Source organism: Zosterops lateralis (genome assembly GCF_965231275.1).
Source record: "Zosterops lateralis genome assembly, chromosome: 6".
In the NCBI taxonomy this organism is placed as follows: Eukaryota; Metazoa; Chordata; class Aves; order Passeriformes; family Zosteropidae; genus Zosterops; species Zosterops lateralis.
Window position 1 is genome coordinate 7,101,206 of NC_139761.1, and position 17,873 is coordinate 7,119,078.

Consider the following 17,873-nt stretch of genomic DNA (forward strand, 5'->3'; position numbering starts at 1 on the left):
TGTCTCAGTGATATTTAACTGTTTTTTCCATCCCCAGCTCTGGCTGGATGCTAATCACTCATTTGCCATTTGTGTCAGAAAACCACTGACAGCCAACACCCTAAGAAAGGTCCTAAAACATGTGCACTGGTCTGCAGAGTAAGGAAAAGCACTGGCTATGCTTTTATAGAATAAATAGAATAAATAACAGAAAATGTGGACAGCTGCATGGATCTGATGGGAAACTACCACCTTCACCAGTTCTAATGGGATTACTTAGTGCAAATACATCCCTTGGAGGCCACTGTTGGGAACCTGTTTCTCACTCTTGAGAACTCCTGTGAATTTAGGCCACAATCCCACCCTCCTTTTCATCGTGCTCCTTCTGGTCAGCCACTGATTTGGTGACTTTATGTTGGACAAATGTGCTGAAATCCTGAAAACTAAAATTACTTATTTTTATGCAAATAAGAAGGATGGATGCTTTACAAGGGCACGTAGCAATAAGACACGGGGGGATGGCTTCAAACTGAATCGTTGGTAGATTTAGATATTGGGAAGAAATTCTTTACTATGAGGGTGGTGAGGCCATGGCACAGGTTGCCCAGATTTAGATATTGGGAAGAAATCCTTTACTGTGACGGTGGTGAGGCCGTGGCACAGGGTGCCCAGATTTAGATATTGGAAAGAAATTCTTTACTGGGAAGGTGGTGAGGCCATGGCACAGGGTGCCCCGAGCAGCTGTGGCTGCCCCATCCCTTTGAGTGTCCAAGGCCAGGCTGGACACGAACCTGGTCTGGTGGAAAAGATGCCCCTGCCCAAGGCCAGGGGATGAAACTAAATGATCTTTTAAGTCCCTTCCAACCCCAAACCACTCCGCGAATCTATGATTATACTCTTTACTTCTCCTCTTGGCATAACCTGTTAGGAGAACCACAGGAGGAGACACACAGATTATTCTCACACCGATGTGGGAAACACACTCCAGGAAATACAGGGAATACATAATGAAGGGGGGAAAGAAGTTTCTTCTAGCTTTTTGTATTTATTCCTGTAGTTTTTCCTATTTAACCTATAAAAGCCTTAATCTGCATAGTTTCCTCTTTTTTGCAAGCCACTCCTAAAGAGAAATTTCTGACGCACAGCGCAGCACCATCACCCCTGACCCTCAGCTCCCTCAGGGGCTGCCCTTTCCCTCCCGCCAGCCCCGGGAAGCAGGGCCGGGCACGGCCGGGAGCGCTGCCTTGGGGGCGTTCCGGAGGCGTTTTGGAGGCGTTTTGGAGGCGGCTCTGGCGGCCGTTTCGCCTCAGCCCCGTTCCCCCGCTCTGTGGCCGAGCTGCGGGCGGGACCCGGAGCTCACCGAGGGAGCCTTGGGGCGGGGCGGGGGCAGCGCTTGCGCGGCGGGGCCGCCGAAAGTTCAGGGCCACGTGGGGCGGGAGTGGAGCGGCCGCGGGGCAGAGAGTCCCCACAGACCGCCCGAGACTCCCCACAGACCGCCCGCAGCCCCGCCGCGCTCAGCTCTGCAGGCCCGCCGCTCGCCCCTCTGCCCCGCCATGGCCCCCGCAGAGATCCTCAGCGGCAAGGTTGTCTCCGGGTACGTAGCGGGGCCCGCAGCGCCCGGCCGGGTGCCCTCGGGCGGGAAAGTCTGGGAGCTGCGGGGTTTTTCCCGTTGAGGAAGGGAGCGGTGTGCCCGGGGAGCTGAGGGGTGTCCCAGTGGTCTCTGGATGTGCTGGCAGCGGGATGGGGCTGTGAGGGGTTTTTACTCTGTGGACGAAGCAGGTTTGGAAACACCCTTTAGGGACACCCTTTTTCACTGCGTTGCAGCCAAAACTCGCTTCTTCCTGGCTGTAAACTGGGAGTTATTAGACGAAGTGTACTATTAAAGGTCTTCAGGAGAATGCAGAGTGCTGTCAGTGCTCCCCAGAAACCAGCGGTGGGGTCTCTTTGGCAGCCCCAAAAAGCAGCTGATGGTCACTCAGCATCCATGGGGTGAGAGCCCAGGCAGGTGTGAAGCCACTGGCTGACCTGCAGCTCCTGTGTGTGTGAGCTGGGATGCTTTAGGAGTTGGGAACATGTGCTTTAGGTATGGGCTCTGTTTTCATACTTACAAGCGTTCACTGTTCCTCTTTAAAGCAAAGTAAGTTAATCCACGTGCTGGATAATACCTAGTTGGAAGTTAACAGGTGTCCTGCCAAAGGTTTATAAATTATTTGGGAGGCCTTGAAAGAAAAAGTGTTCTCATACTTTTCAGCATTTACTTAGCTGGCAAGGCCTGGGTATAGGTGAGGGTGTGTTGTGCCTTTTAGTTTGCTTGTTTTTCCTGCTGCCACTCAGCATGCACATTTAGTAAGAAAGGCAAATAAATTTCCCTCATCCTGGTGAAAATCCAGTGTAACAGTTCTGTTATATGCTGTGGAAACAAGGTTTGGTTAGATAGGTTCGTTGGGTATCTCCTGTCCGTATAATCAGGGAATTCAGACAGAAGGGTTACATTTGAGAAGGTATGATCTCAGTAAAGCAGTTAATCCTCCTCTTAGGTATTGCTGTGTCTGACACAGCTACATCTAACCAACAGCGGAGCAGTGCTGAAAAGTAGGCCTAATGTGCCTTGAGTCTGAATAACCATGAGGAAAAGCTGCTTGCAAGTTTTTTACTTGGTAATTTGGAGCCAGTACCACCTGTGTATTGCAGCCTCTCAGTTTGACATGCTTCATTCCACCTGATCCTTTAGCAATGTCGAGGCCAGCACACTCTGCAATGCCTGTGCTTGCTGCTATTGGCACTTCATGATTTGCCTGTTGTAGGTTTCTTTCCTGTCACAGAAAGTCACCCTGAAGTGCAATAGGTCCTGGAAAGATGCTAGTTTGGGTACAGTGATAATTCACATTAAAACTTCCCGTTTCTTTGGCATGGCATGTTGCATTACTTAATTTTAAAGATATAGGGGTGATTTTTTTTTTTATTTCTGCTTATTTTCTGTACTATAGTAGCAGCTATAAACTAGCAGTTCTCAGAGGACATTAATGATGTGCAAATACCTGGGAAGGAAGAGGCATGAGCTTTTGATAGGAAAAAAAAGGAGAAAAGTTTGATTAACTTCCAGCACATCTCTTAAGGTGTTTGACTGAAGCCTGTCTTCCAGAATCATCAAATCTGGACCTGAAGGTACCATAAAATGGAAAAATAATTGCAGTTGTTCAGCTGTCCTTCAGTTCCTTTATTATTTGTGCTGTATTTATGTTCAATATGGCAAAAGCATCACCTGTTCCCCATGGGCCTTATGTAGTTCTGCCTTTTTCTACTGGAGTACTTGAAGGAGCCATGAGGAGTTGGGCTGTCCACCCTGGAGGCAGCTGTCCCTTTCTTCCAGACCCCTAGAGAAGTGCTGGTCTGAAGGATTCTCGCTGGCCAGAGTTCACCTCCAGGCCAAGAGTCTGGCAGCAGCAGAAGTGATAGGCATGTGGTTTTTCTAGGAATTTTCAACTGAACTGCCTGTTGTAGAAAGGGAAGGTCCCTGACTTTACATCAACTACAAAACCTTTTCAGTTACTGTCTTGTAGGGAGTGGATTTTTTTACTTTACCCTTTAATCAAGAAAAATGTTTATTTGTAAGTCAGTCAAATATTGACAAATGAGTTGAATCAAGCAAGTGGTGTTCCAGCTATGTAATACTGGGTTTCTGTGTGTGTTTTAAATCAAAGCTCATAAGTATTATGAACTTTTTCTTCCAGCCACTGAGCACCCCTTCCTCAAAATAAATGAAAAAATACCTAATTCACAGTCACACCAGCTATTTAAACAGAAATCTGGTAGATACTGGCATTCTTATTCTTGTGAAACATGTAAAGAGAATAAATACTTTGAGGGCGTTTCCTTGCCTCTATAAATAAGGAAAACACTATAAGGTGATAAAGCTAGTTCACACCTTTTGAAGGCTCAGAAGAGGTACAAAGGAAAATCTATATTTTCAGTGGCTTTTGAGTATTACCTTTGAGGATGGAAAATGTGATTAGGCTGGGCATAGGAAGGAAAACATCATTATTTTCTCTATAGGATTTTGGTGTTGATGTTAATACATCAACAGAATGCATCTAAATCTGCTTGTCAGTACAAAGAAGAAGCCTGCACAGTCTGTGAAATACATTAAATATTGCATGGGTTCTGCATCTATCCGAGTTGGCTGGTTAGCTCGGGGTGGTTGTCCTCTACTTCTCTGAGTGGCTGTTCAGTAATTCTGCCTTAGATTTTGCTACAAGTTAAATTTGCCTCATTGGCAAATGAGTTACAAAAAATGAGTTATTGTGTAACAATACAGTAAACAAATGCTAATGGGAGGAAGAGAAGCAGTGCTTTAAGTATGCAGGATATGGTGGGTTGAAGGTAATAAAATACAGTATTCTCCACCTTTTATTGCTGGTATTCCCTGAAGGAAAAACAATCTCTGCTTCTGTGTCTAGAGAGATAATCAGAGCAAAACATGGCAGTGGCTCTTCTTTGCAGTTCATGTCCACTGCAGTGAGCTGTGTGTACAGGCTTTATCTTCTGAAAGAGCCCAGGTTTGTAAGCCTCTGGCTTGGCCTGAATTGGTTGGTAGGGCCAAGAGTGGGCCAACATTTCTGCTCTGGAAGAGTGGCTGATGAGTTGTGGTGGCAGGGAAGACTTTCACCCCTCACAGCCCACTACAGGGCCAGGTAGTGCTTTGGGTTTAGAGTGCTCAATAAAGTGGTGATCAGTCTGAACTTAAAACTGGAGGTGACAGTGCAATAAATAACTCCTCAGCCTTTTCACTCTGGGCCTTAAATGGTTTGGTTTTGGAGTTCCTATTGTAACTTCAGGTAAATCTAGTCTGAAGTGGAAAAAACTCCCTGATCTCTGAGCTCTCTTTTACCAGATCCTACCCCTAATTTTTCAGGCTTGCACTGAAGGGTCCCATGCTGTGGATGAGCTGAGTTAAAGTGAACTGCCAGTGCTATTGGGTGGACCCAAATATGAGCAAGAACCCCTTGCGTTTAGTGCTGTGCAGACACAGTTTAAAAAAAATGGGACTTTGCTCTAAAGAGTTGATAAGAGAGGAGAAAACATTGGCTGGTGGACAACAGGGCCACAGATCTGTGCACATCAGCACCAGCTTATAGGGAAGGCAAAGAACCTGTGGGTACTGCCATATCCCCTTTGTGGAATGAGTAAAATCTCAATATCATTCCTCCAGAAGCCAAACCTTTGTAGATAGGGCCTAGAATATTGTCTGGAGTGCTTGCAGCCACACAAAGGTGGATTGAGCAACCCATTGTTCTTGTGTTTTCCTCTGATTAAATCACCTGATAGTAGGGTATTATAGACAGTATCCATTTTGGGAAGCTGGCCTCATTAGTGTCGTAGATATTACAGCATGGGAACACCTGGTGTCATAATTCATGTTTGGGGCAAACTCTTCTAAGTTTTAAAGACACAGATTTGTGTTAAACTCTGTTGTTCTGTTGTCAGTCATCCACAGTTGCAAAGTGCCTCAATTGCTGCCTGTCTCTCAGACTCACCTTAGACTGAAATTCTGGACGTGATGGAAAAGCATCTCAAAAAGCAGAAATGTCCTCATGTATTTATCTGGTCTGAAGAGAGCTCATGCATGTATCTGTGCTGACACAACAAAAAAGGTGGTTAAAAAACCTTGTGAGTGTGGAAATGGTAGAAAATAGCAGGCATTTTTCCTAGAAGGAAATGACAGTGTGCCAGGAGCATGCAGTGGTGGTACATGAGACAAGAGAGTGGGACACATGTGAACTCATTCCAGCTCTAAGTGATGTCTTCCTGCAATGGAGCCATCTGTTGGATTGCCAGCAGTGTTCTGATGGTCTTTCCCAAAGTATTTCCTATCCCAGTGCCTCTCATTGAGCCAACCTGTGACTTCCCTCAGGAGAGATTCCTCTGTGCCTTCTTTGGGTGCAAGTGGGATGTGCTGTGACATTCCTCTTTGCAGCCCCCTCACGGCATTTGAAGATAATGCAGTTGGCCTGGGCTAGGATGTGGTGCCTTGGTGGTTTGGAGATGGGAAATCTTGTTTTTCCACATTGTGGTGCTGATCATGGGAGCAAAGGGAGGTGAGCAGTGGCAGTGCCGCAGGCTGTAAGGAGGAATGGCTGCAGGGACAAAAGCTCTGACTAGGATTGTGCAGGACCTGGGAGGACCATCAGCCTCATGCAGCTGTTTCTGCAGGGCTGCAGCAAGAACATTTCTGCTGCATGTTTATGAAACCCTTGGGGAATCTGTGATCCAGGCAGTAAAGCCAAACCCTCCCCTTTGGGGACAGGCATCTTCTGGAGCATCACTGTCTCTGGAGGTGTTTGCCAGGTCCTATGTTTGGCACTATTTGCATAGACCCTGTTTATTTGCATAGACCCTGTTACTCACAGAAGGGACAGAAACACAGCCTGGTGTCACCTGCAGTGTGGTGCTGTGTGTCCTCACCAGCTGAGCACTGTGTCCACAATCCCACAGGATGGTGTGGGGTTCTGCTGACATGGGAGTCATGTTCTCTCCATTTCCAGCAGAGCTAAAGGAGTGTGGTTTGTCCTTTGTTTGAATTTCTTGGAAATTCACTTAATAAATTTAAATTCAGCTCACTGTTGCAGTCTACTAAAAGAAATGCTAACAAGTTCTTTAATCTTTGGAGCTGGCTGTTGCATTGTATGCTTAGAACCCTGTGCTGTCCTTAACCTATGTGGACCCTGGACTTTTGTTTGCTGCATGAGTTTGTTTGTGGAAGGGCACATGGACACAGGAGGAGGCTTAGAGTCAGAGAGAAGGCTTTTGGGGATCAGCTACATAGAATCGCAAATGTTTTGTTTGAAGACTTAAAAGAATTTTCATACAGCTAGTAGAAAGTGGTGTTGATTTATCAATATGAACTTTTATCTTTGGGAAGGCCTGAGGTCCACAATAGAATTTTGCAGACTGTATAAATAAAGAGCTCTGCTGGTTTGCAGAGATTATTTTTATGGCTTTTTCAAGTCTATGGACTTAAAAAAAATTATTCTTTTTTTTTTCTTGAATTTTCTCTCTAAGCTTTTCCCCTGTGGTTTTAGTGACCACTGGAGAGCAGTGGTACCCAACGCTAGGTGGCTGTCTAACAAGTAAATTCTTGATTCACGGCTCCTAAAGAAACTGACAGCACCATGTTTGTATGTTTGTGTGTGTTACCTTTCTTCTGGAACCGAAGTGGGGGAAGTGACCTAGTGCCTGATTACAGAAAATGAAAGCAATGAAAGGTGTGAATAGCACACCACAGCCCTGCTTTACAGAGGACAGAAGAAATTGGGTGGGCTCATTTCTCTTGAGCTCAGAAGACTGGACTTAAAGTAATGAGTAATAAACCTGGGACCCTTTCTAATATTTCATGTTTGTTCCATTTCTTTTCATTTGCTGGCCCCAGGCCAGTGCTGCCCTTTCCTCACTGGAACACCAGAGACCTCAGAAATAGTTCCCTTGGAGAGTTGCCCACACTCACAGGCCACATGCAGGGGGTCTCTGATGCTCCTTGAGGTTGCTGTGCAGTTGTTAAGAGGCTGCTCATGAACCAGCTCAAGTGTCCCCCTTGAGGCTTACAGCTGGAGTGTAAGGAGAGGTAGCTGGGAATTTTGCTACCCAGCAGATGATTTTTTTGTCACTTTGGTCACCTAAAATTGCTGGGATAAGGTTTGCTATGAGACTGTTTTCTGAACTCATCATCTGGTCTTGATGTCAAGTCTTCTACAGAGGTGACAGCTGAAGGAAGGCTGAGAATTACTGTTTGTTGAGTAAGGCTGAAAATAATTGTTTCCACTGAAGCTTGTTAAGAGACTTTGAACCACTTGGCCAGATGCAAACACCTATAAATATAAATACTCTGAACCCACTCCTCAGGTGCAGCAGAGCTCTGACTATGTGGTTCAGGATGCAGCAGGAGAGATGATTTGGGATGTAGCTGGAAGCTGTGACTCCCTCTGAGATGAGACTTAAAACAGCCTTAGGGCTGCTTCTAGCTGGGCCAGCTGCAGCTGTCCTCTGGGATCAGTGCTGCTGGGTGGAGAGAGCTGTGTGCTGCTCCCGTTTCCCTGTCTTCCTGCCTCTGGTGGTTCTAATTTGGAGTTCTTAGTTACAGGGTAGAGTTGCCTCGCTGGCTGTTTTCCTGCAGTTTCCCTCTCTGCAGGAATCACAGCCTCCCAGCTGGCATCAGCTACATACCCTGCCCCTGTGCCCTTGCTGTTCACATTTTTAATGAACTGGCACCAACAGCACCTGCTCCAGTCTGGGAAGTCTGGTCCCATTTGGGAAGTAGCAGACCTGGTGATACTGATCTGAGGGTAGATGAGCACAAGGAGGGCTGTGCTTTAAACAAAAGGGTGTTTTGTGCAGGGTAGATTTGCTGAGTGTTGGTGGTACCTTCTCATCTCTGAGAATGGGCATGGGACACAGGATGGAGATCACATGGAGGGCAGACCTGTGAAGCCTCTCATGTCTTCTGAGGTTTTACTTACCTGGCTTTTTCTTCTGAGTGTCTCTTACGTCTGCAATGCAGTGCCACAGTCTCCTTCCAGTACCATGAGCCAGTGAGATGGACAGAACTGGTCAGTTCTTTCAGAATCCTGACTGCCTCTGGTGAGGAGATGGAGCAGTTGGGCCTGGCACCTTCCCTGGTGAAGGATTATGTGTATGGGACCAGAGAGTGATTGAGAAACTAGAGAGAAGAGCAAGGCTGGGATGGGTGGTAACAGTGGCTTTTGAGCTGCCTGTGGCTAATTTAAGTGCTGCATACTCATTATTTAAACATTCCATGGTAAACTGGGTGTGAGTTTGCATCTGAACTAGAACAACTAATCAGTGTTCTGTTTCAAAGTTGTGTCTTTTACAATTGTGTCCTTAAAGTTGCCTTTACTGAAGAGTTGAACTGAGCTGTGTACCAGGGTTTGGCAACTTTTCCTCACCTCTGTCCACCTGCCATTCTCCTGCCTGCTTTATCTTTGGATGCCTCCTGCTTGTTTCATTATTTCCCAGAGTTTTACCATTGTACTGACTCGAGTGATGACTGGTACCTCTGGGATTCAGGTAATTTTAGTACAGCATAGATGGAAAGAGGATTTCCTTTTGAGAAAGGAGTTTGAAATCCCAGGAGTTGCCGTGCCAAATTTTGAACCTTTTTTTTACCCTTGTATCCTGTGAGAGTGTGAAGAAGCACAATGTGGACTTAAAAAAACATAAAATAATTTAAATAAATTTGAATGAACCTGGTTCCAATGTCTTAGTGATTTATGGACATCAGTGTAATTTGGAGATTGCAGGGAGCTGTGTACCCGAGGCATAAGCATGTTTGCCAGTCTGCCCATCTGTCACCTTTACAACTCCTGACTCTATCAGAACAACTCCATCTCTGTATCACAATTCAGCCCCTGATTAACTTCTGCCTTGTATTTGTTTTCATTTTTTCCTCTCTTCAGACAAGTGAGAGACAGACTAAAGCAGCAAGTTCTTGAGATGACTGAGAAGTTCCCAGGCTTCAGACCAGGACTTGCCATTTTACAGGTATTGTTTCCTTTAATGACAACTACAGGAAATACAAGTTGCCTTGCAGTGGTAAGGGCACAGCTGATGAGCTTCATCAAAGCTGTTTTGTCGTCGGTAGCATTTTACTAGGAACAGTGTTCTCTGTGGGATGGTGACACAGTCCTGTTATGTCTTTTTGCCAAGTATCAGGGCCTAAAATTCTTTTGGAGTTTTTCAGTTGTTTTATTTCTTTCTTCAGACCCTGTTCTCTGTTGGAGTGTTGTGTTTGTGAAATGGTGAAATCAAGCTGTTTTCCTATTAAGAGCAAGCAGTGTTTGTAGACTCCGTTCCAGATCTCTGCACTTGAGTGAGCCCTGAAGTTTGGCAGCTTTCAGAGATGTTTTGTACCAGAAATCCTTCAATTGGGATGTTTATTAAGTGATTTGGTCTACTATTTTGACATAACATGGAGAGAATAGAGGGGCAGATGGGGGGAGGGAACCCCAGCAAAACTAAAACTACCTTTGGCCAATATGACTTTGATGACAATGGATGGAACAACATCCTTTTGCAGAATTGGATATCTCTCAGAAGGGAGCAAGTGTTAGAGTCTACACAGAAAGGCTTGCAGAGGTAAAAAGCACATGTCAAGTACAGGGGTTTGAGCTGTGTGGCAGGATTTGGCATAATTTTTTTCTTTTGCAGCTATAAAAAATGGACACTCTTTGTGCTTAGGTCAGAGGGTGACTAACAGTAGCAAGTGTCATGCTACAGGAGGGAACTGTGTGTCCACAAAGGATTGAGGGAATGTAAGTGGCTGCTTAGAGAAGTGGCTTTTGTCTTTATTCAGTATTTTGGGTTCCTGCAGAGCCTTTGGTGCCTGTCTGTGGATTCCAGTGCTAATACCACCACAGCACACAAAGGGCATGTTACTCTTCAATGCCAGTAACAAATTTGTGCTTGTCTTTTGGTTTTTGTTTTTTTTTTTCTGGTTTTCCTTTCCATTAGCTTTAAGTAGATTGTCTCCACAGAAAAATTGTCTGCAGATGTTTAGAAGGAAGGAGGGTCTAAAAATTTAGTAGTGCTTTGATGAAAGTTGCTGAACTGTTGACCTCACAAACTGTCTTCAAAAATTGCTGTCTTTTGGCATTATTGGATTGTGTTCATGGTGGGCCTATATTCAGTCCTGGATTTTCTCAGAGTTCTTTACAACCTGTTTGCTCTTTGGCTATCTGACACTTTATGAGCTGCCAAATAGCCTGAGCTTGGAGTTCATCTCCTAATACTGATCTTTGCAGCTGTCTGTTTTTCAGTGAAGTTAGGACAATGAGTAGTTTCTTATTTGTAGCACACCATACATTATGTGCTCTGTTCTTGAGAGGCATCTGGTGTCCTCTGAGCTGAAAGAATAAGTCAGTTAATCTTTTTTTTTTTTTTTTTTGTCCTGTAGTCAGTAATTCTCTTATTCACAAAACATGTTTGCTGACATTTCCTGGTTCTCTGCCCTGTATGAAGCAAACCTTTTCCTAAACCCAGCAGACTTTACAGGGGAGAGAGCCCCTTTATCTGTACCTAGGGAGGAAGAACCAACATGTTCTGGGTGATCAGGTCAGTCATCCCTGCAACTTGTAGTCTATGTGAGAACCAGGGATGGCTCCCAAGGACCATGGAACAGGATTTCAAGAGCTTGCTTATCAGCATTTCCTTATTTGACCCCTATTTTCTTAAGGTTAGAAGGAGTATTACCTTTAACAAAACATACTGGATGATGCAAGTGGTCTCCTGAAATGCAGTTGTACTGTAAGCACCCAGTACTGCTAAAAACTGCAGGCATTTGTTCCACTTGCTGCTTTCTTTTTGTACATCACTTTGTCCTTGCTTTGTTTCGTTTTTTTTTTTTGTTTGGCAGGGAGATTCTCAAGGTTCAAAACAGCAGTGGAAGAAATGTCTCCATCAAAGCACACGTGTACATAAGATTAAGATTCCTGGTTATCAAAGAGACCCGATGTTTCTGAAAGCCTTAATCAGATAATTGAATGTTATCAGCACCTGCTGGTCTTGTTAATTAGCTAAGGATTTAACTTTCTCAGATCAGATGGCAGGCAATATTTTCTGCTTTGGAGAGCACCGTGTTTTAAGGTTTTTCAACAGGTGCAAATGGTGTTTGTGCAGGAGATCACACAGCTTGTCTTTAGCTGCCTTGTACTTGAAAGAACTTCCCTGTTAGCTCCAGCTGCTTCTCTCCTCTGTCAGAGTGTTTTACAGTAATTCAGGAATACCTCTGTCTCCCTGATGTAGATCTGAGGAAGCTGAGGGTTAATCCCATCGTAGCCTGTGTCTGGGTCTCTATTCTGTGCTATAATTCAACTGTCTTTTCATCCTCAGGTTGGAAATCGGGATGATTCAAACCTCTACATTAACATGAAGCTGAAGGCTGCTGCTGAGGTAATACCTGGACTTTTAAGACTACTTTTTACCCTCCTACAGTTGGTCAGATCTGAATATTAAAAAACAGATGAAAGTTGAAAGTTTTGTCTAAGGTTTGACAGTATTGGAGAAAGCAGTGTTGGCCTGAGTTTTCAGTACAAGAATGTAGTGTAGGTGTGTAACCCGACAGCTGAGTGGGGTGCTCTGGTCACAGCAGTGTGGGTTGGTGCCACTTTCTGTGTGATCATCACAGATTACATTTTTCTGAAGTGCTGTATCTTTCCTGACCTGTGGCCTTGTCCTTATCTTCCCTGAATGTCTTGTACTTGTCCCAGTTGCAGTTGCCTTGTGCTTGTCCCAGGTAGAATATTACACGCTACAACAGGGCAGGAACACAGATGAGCACATTTTTTCCCTAGGTGATACCTGGCATTTCTGCTGGCATTTTAAGGCAGTGTGCTGTCAAGCAAAGCTGATATTGTTCATGTCAAAAGGTGAATAGGACAGTTAAAGGACAGACTCAGTAGGCAAAGCACTAATCTTTCTTTGATGGTATCTCTGAATTGTAGGACTTGAGCATCAGGAACGGGAGATAGACTTGGGAAATGTGACAGAATGTAGCTGTGATTTAGCTGGATAGGGAGATTAGCCAGATCAATTGGATGTCAATTCAGAAATCAGATAATTTGTTGTTATTCTCATTTGCAGATTGGGATCAGTGCCAATCACATAAAATTGCCAAACACAGCAACAGAAGCTGATGTAAGTAATATGGCCAGTGATGAAAAAATACATAACTTTGATGTTCAGCTCAAGATATCTTTGCCCTTTCATTGTATAAAAAAGGACTACTTGCCTATTGACACTAACTCATGAAAAACAAATTGGAACCTGCTGAGATGTTTGGGGTTCTTTTAAAGAAAACTAAAACTCTATAATGTAAAATTTAAATACTTTAGAAGCTATTTTTTTAACATTAAAAAACTGTAAGTGGTTTATACTTTTGGGTGTTCGTATCTCTTAATCCAGATAGGATTGGTTTTTTTTCTTTGCATCAGTCGTATTTCAGTTCATCAGCCAGTAATTTTTTTTTTTGTGTTTGCTGTTGTAGGTGCTCAAGTGTATTGCTTCTTTGAATTCAGACCCAGCTGTTCATGGCTTTATAGTGCAGCTGCCTCTTGACTCTAATAAACCCATCAACACAGAAAAAATAACCAATGCTGTTGCACCTGAGAAGGATGTGGATGGGTAAACTGACTTCACCCCTGGAGAGCGTGACAGCTACTCCAGAAAGAAACCTTTTTTTTCCTTATTTTCTCTTGAAAAGTGAGGCTGGGTATCTTACTTGGCCTTTATTCTTTCAAAATGCAGCTTAAGTAGCATCAATGCTGGGAAACTCTCTAGAGGGGACCTTGGAGACTGCTTTATTCCGTGTACACCAAAGGGATGCATGGAACTGATCAGGCAGACAGGTAAGGAGGTTTCCATACATTATTCATGAGTGCAGTAGTCTTCAATAAGTGTAGAAATTACACACATTGCAAGGCTCTGCTTCACAACTTTTGCTGAGATACCACATTTCATCTCTGCTGCCTTAGATAGTAAAAGAACTAGGTCAAAATGGTCTTTCCTTCCTCCCTCCCAACTGCAATTCCCTACCACACACAACAAAGAAAAACAGTGTTCTGAAGCACCAGGGCCAGACTTAAACTGACCAAGACTCCAGAGCAGTTTGAGTTACTGTGTGCCAGGCTGCACAGTGACCTCTTTTTTGCTCTCTGCTGGCTGTGTGTGGTGCAGGTGTCCAGGTGGCAGGGAAGAGAGCCGTGGTGATCGGTCGCAGTAAGATCGTGGGCGCTCCCATGCACGACCTGCTCCTCTGGAATAACGCAACAGTCACCACGTGCCATTCCAAGACTTCCACCCTGGCTGAGGAGGTAAGGGCAGGCTGTAGTTATTTGTTCCAGGCCGCTGCTGCTCCATGCACGTTGCTGCTCAGTGTGTTGCTGCTGTGAGTCATTAGGTCTGGGATGTCTTTCATCTCAATTGGTTTCCCAGTCCTGCTCGTTGCGTGGTTGTGTAAATACTTCCGCTGGAATAGGATCTTGATTATTTTTGGCACTTAATTAGAAGGGTTTAATTATAACAATAAAATTATTATTTTTGTTATCTTTGAGCAAGTGCTGAGAATTTAATGGTCCCTTCCTAATCTCCATGCAGGGTTGGCAAAACAGCATATGTTTTTGTTGTTCTGATTTATTTTTTTTTTAATACCAAAAAGACCAGGTGGTCTTCTGCTCTAATGGCTGAGAAATGTTAGGCCAAATGATTTTTCAGTTGGTTTATTTTTTTCAGTCAGTTTTCTGTGACAGGGAGTTGGTACCATTTTCCTCTTCAGCAGTGAGAGTGACAGAAATAGTGTTTTGCTGTGCTGCCACCTACTTGGATTTCGTAGAGCCATCAGCACTGCCAGGCTCTGTAGGCAAGTATTAAAGCTGAAAAGGGAGTAGGAGTGTTTGAATATAACTCACAAAGTAGATCAGAAACACTGCAGTGCTTCACGCCGTTAAGTTGCTGTTCAGTAAGACCATCATTAGGTTGATTAAAAATTGAAGTGCTAATACTTAATGAAATCTTAAAAATAGTTTATCTCCCTTGAAGATTAAAGGAAAAAAAATTCCAAAGGATAGCAGCTTCCTAAGCAAATGTGAATGAAGCAGTGCAGGAACTGACAACGAGCTTTAGACAGGGTCTTTATCACCAGCTTCATGACTTGATCTGTCAAATTTACTGACTAGTCCCTGAATGAATATTAGTGCTGAAGTAGAGTCAGCTTTCCCTGGAGTTGTGTGTTATGCAGTCCTGGACATGAAAAGCATAAGACAGTGCTATCACAAGTGAAGTGCAGCTTAGTTCTGTGCAGGGGTTGTTCTTGGCTGAACAAGATGAGTTCTTGCTGTCTGAAGAGTGCTGGGTATATTTCTAGCACTGAATGTGCAGGGATATTTGAAGGGAGGAAGAGAAGAATATTCAGAAGGCTTTAATTTTATCTAAATGTAGTCTGTATGATCCACTTGGGAATCATGGAGGAGTTTAGAGGAGGTTGTGAAGTGTTGACTAGCGATAGTTTGGGGTAGGAGTGTGAAAATCGGCCATTATTTCTAGCTGCAGGAATTTATCCTTGCCAAGGAACTGGCAGCTACCTTTAATTGCTGACAGTGCCCTTCCATGACTCCAGTGGCAGTGGGTGAGCACAGTTTCACTGCAGCTGAAGCTGATCTAACTTGCTGCAGAAGCAGCTCTGCATTTTCCCACTGCCAGTGTGATACACAGTTGTTCATTATTTTTAATTTTTTTTTATAGGTTGGCAAAGCTGATATCCTGGTGGTTGCAGCTGGTAGAGCTGAAATGGTAAAAGGTGAATGGATCAAGCCTGGTGCAATCGTTATAGACTGTGGAATTAACCATGTGCCAGGTGCGTGGGCAATGTATAACAAGGGGAGGGGGGTGGAGGGGTGTTTGTTTGTATATAAATGCAGCTGCTAAGTTCATGAATGCTGTTTCCTTGGTGTCTCTGGTCCACATGGACTTCTTTCTCCTGTAAGTCTGTCTGAAGTACTGATGGTAACCTCTGACAATGCCAAGGTAAGGAAAGCACTGGTCTGAAGTACTCTCCTAAAGCAGATCACTTGCAGTTTTGATTCTGCCTTCAAGGGGGCTAATGATTAAGAGAGGAAAGAGGAGGCCTATGAAATATTGCAACAGAATATCCATTTGATTTGCCTCAGCTGTGTAGTGAAGTCTTGTCACTGTTGTCACTTTGGCGCACAGGGCTTTGCTGTCATTACTTCGTGGTTGGATCTGATGAAGCTGTTCCCTTTGAAGTACAGAAATGACAAGCAGCCTCTTAAAGTAGCTGTGGATTTGTTGAATCACAGCATTAACTTCTTAGGCTTGAATGGCTGTTGTCTTGAAACAAAGCAGATTGTGCAAGAGTATTGGTGACAATGGCTCAGGCATAGAATAAAGTGCTTTAACATAATGGATTTTAGGGTAGGGTTTCACTTAGCTGCTCCTTCCTTATAAAGATGGTACAGACAGTCTGGCAATTTCTGTTTTCATCTCATTTTAAATCCAAATTACAGATATTGAATGATATGGAAAATTAGTCATTCTTTCTCTGCTACACCCACAAGGCTTTTAAAAGGTAGTTTTCATAATTAATCAGTCATTTTGTTGCCATTATTCAACAGAATGTAAAGAAATTTCTGTTCAGTGGTCGTTACTCAAAGTTGACATTAGGCTGCTTTCAAAAACATTAGTTCTCTATCTAATTAAAATTAAAAAGTCATCTGCTGTTGCTGTTTGTTGCTTGATATTTTTGTTCCAAGCTACCCAAACTTAGGCTGTTTGCCAAAACCCACAGGGTCACTGCTGATGTGCATGAAGCAGAATGGGTTGGAGTCTTCCCCAGCTGACATGTTGCAAATAAAACCTCCATTGTGTTTCTGGTATATGATGGTATGATCTTTTTTTCAGGCTTTATGTGAACTGCATCTCTGAGGACACATCCCTGTTCCTTTGCAATTAGCCTGCCTTGAGCAGTGCACTGACATCTGAGCTTCTTGTGCACCCAGCCCAGTCAGTGTCATATGGAATACACTTAATGGCATTGAGATTTGTTAATTGAGACTTGATAGAGTATCATGGAAACTGTCATGTTTTGAAATGATGGATTCTACAGGCTCTTTTTTTTTTCTTTCCAGTGGTTTTCTAAAGCTGCTGATTTTTCTGGACTTTTTTCCCTTCAGATATGTTACGAAAAAGTTTTCAGATGTATCTTTTGGGAAATGAGTACCAAAATTGTGGGAATTGCAGTGCTACAGAAAGAACAGCAGCCAGCTTGCTGGCTTCTCCAGCTAAGTCACTGTACAGATAGAATATTGCTGCTAGCTGTGATGGTGTTTTCAATGTGATAGGGTGAGGCACATACATCTTACCACGGGTGTAAGTGCACCCAGGTAGGTGCCTCCCAGGTGTAGCTGTGAGTTGCAGCTGGAGGACAGTGGCAATCTGGATATGCCTTTGGTTTGCTACAGGGTACCCTGTCCAGGCAGATCCCAAACTGATTTGATGTATTGATGTACTGATATGACATTACCTCAGGCAATCTTGCCAAGCTGGAGTAAGCACAAGTTACAGCCATGTAGCACCATACAAATGCAGCTGTTGTGCTTTTGAATGGAGGGTGTCCTGAATACTCCGAGGGTGCCAGTTTGGAGGCTGGAAGAGACACTTCAGCCACAACTGGCTTTGTGTGCTGCAATGAACAGAATTTCCTCCAGGTAGAGAAGAAAAAACAATCTCCTGAAACCTCTACTAGACCAGACAAGTGCCTCTTACTTTCCAAACTGGGTTGTATTTTTCTCTCCCCACTTCTGTAGTTGGAGAGCTGGTCCAACAAATACTCTGGATGCCTTATTTCAGGCAGAGGAATGTAGCTTTTCTACAGAAAAGGAGAGCAGTGCAGGTAGAGGATATTCCCAGAGATGGCAGTCCCTGAAATGTCCCTCTCTGAGTCCTGATGGAGGAAGCAAGTCTGCTCGAAGTTCCCTGCTGTGGGATTTTGCAACCCTTGCTAACAAGGAGCCCTGAGCAGCTTCTTTGCAACATGGTTATAGTGTCACTGAAACTCCCTGTAACTAGTTTGTATTTTTTAAGAGTGGGATGATGAATATTGAGAAGATGAAATTAAGGGGAGAGTGGCAAGTATTGTGTGTGAGCTTTCTTTCAAAAGAATATTTTGCAGGTAGTTGAATAGCTTCTAGGCTGTGCTCAGCAGTGCTTGGCTTGAGGTGCAGATGCAGAAGCAAGGACTGGGGGACTGTTTGGCGTGTGCTCATCTCTGTGTCTGTGGAACAGATGAGGCAGTTTAGAGTGCCAGCTTGTTTTCT

The 17,873-nt window shown here is 44.0% G+C and overlaps 1 protein-coding gene across 2 annotated transcripts in view; it reads left to right on the forward strand.

Annotated features, from left to right (window-relative positions):
• The first annotated feature begins 1,402 nt into the window (after window positions 1-1,402).
• Window positions 1,403-17,873, forward strand: part of MTHFD1 (methylenetetrahydrofolate dehydrogenase, cyclohydrolase and formyltetrahydrofolate synthetase 1) — a 40,532-nt gene continuing 24,061 nt past the window's right edge. Inside the window, exons 1-8 of one of the 2 annotated variants that reach the window (XM_083862719.1) lie at window positions 1,403-1,573; window positions 9,447-9,531; window positions 11,878-11,937; window positions 12,628-12,681; window positions 13,031-13,167; window positions 13,291-13,391; window positions 13,720-13,856; window positions 15,283-15,394. In XM_083862719.1, coding sequence (XP_083718845.1) covers window positions 1,533-1,573; window positions 9,447-9,531; window positions 11,878-11,937; window positions 12,628-12,681; window positions 13,031-13,167; window positions 13,291-13,391; window positions 13,720-13,856; window positions 15,283-15,394 — 727 coding nt within the window. In that variant the 5' untranslated portion in view covers window positions 1,403-1,532. Of the gene's footprint in view, window positions 1,574-4,343; window positions 4,360-9,446; window positions 9,532-11,877; window positions 11,938-12,627; window positions 12,682-13,030; window positions 13,168-13,290; window positions 13,392-13,719; window positions 13,857-15,282; window positions 15,395-17,873 lie in introns of those variants that run through there. The other variant, XM_083862720.1, reaches the window with a different exon arrangement.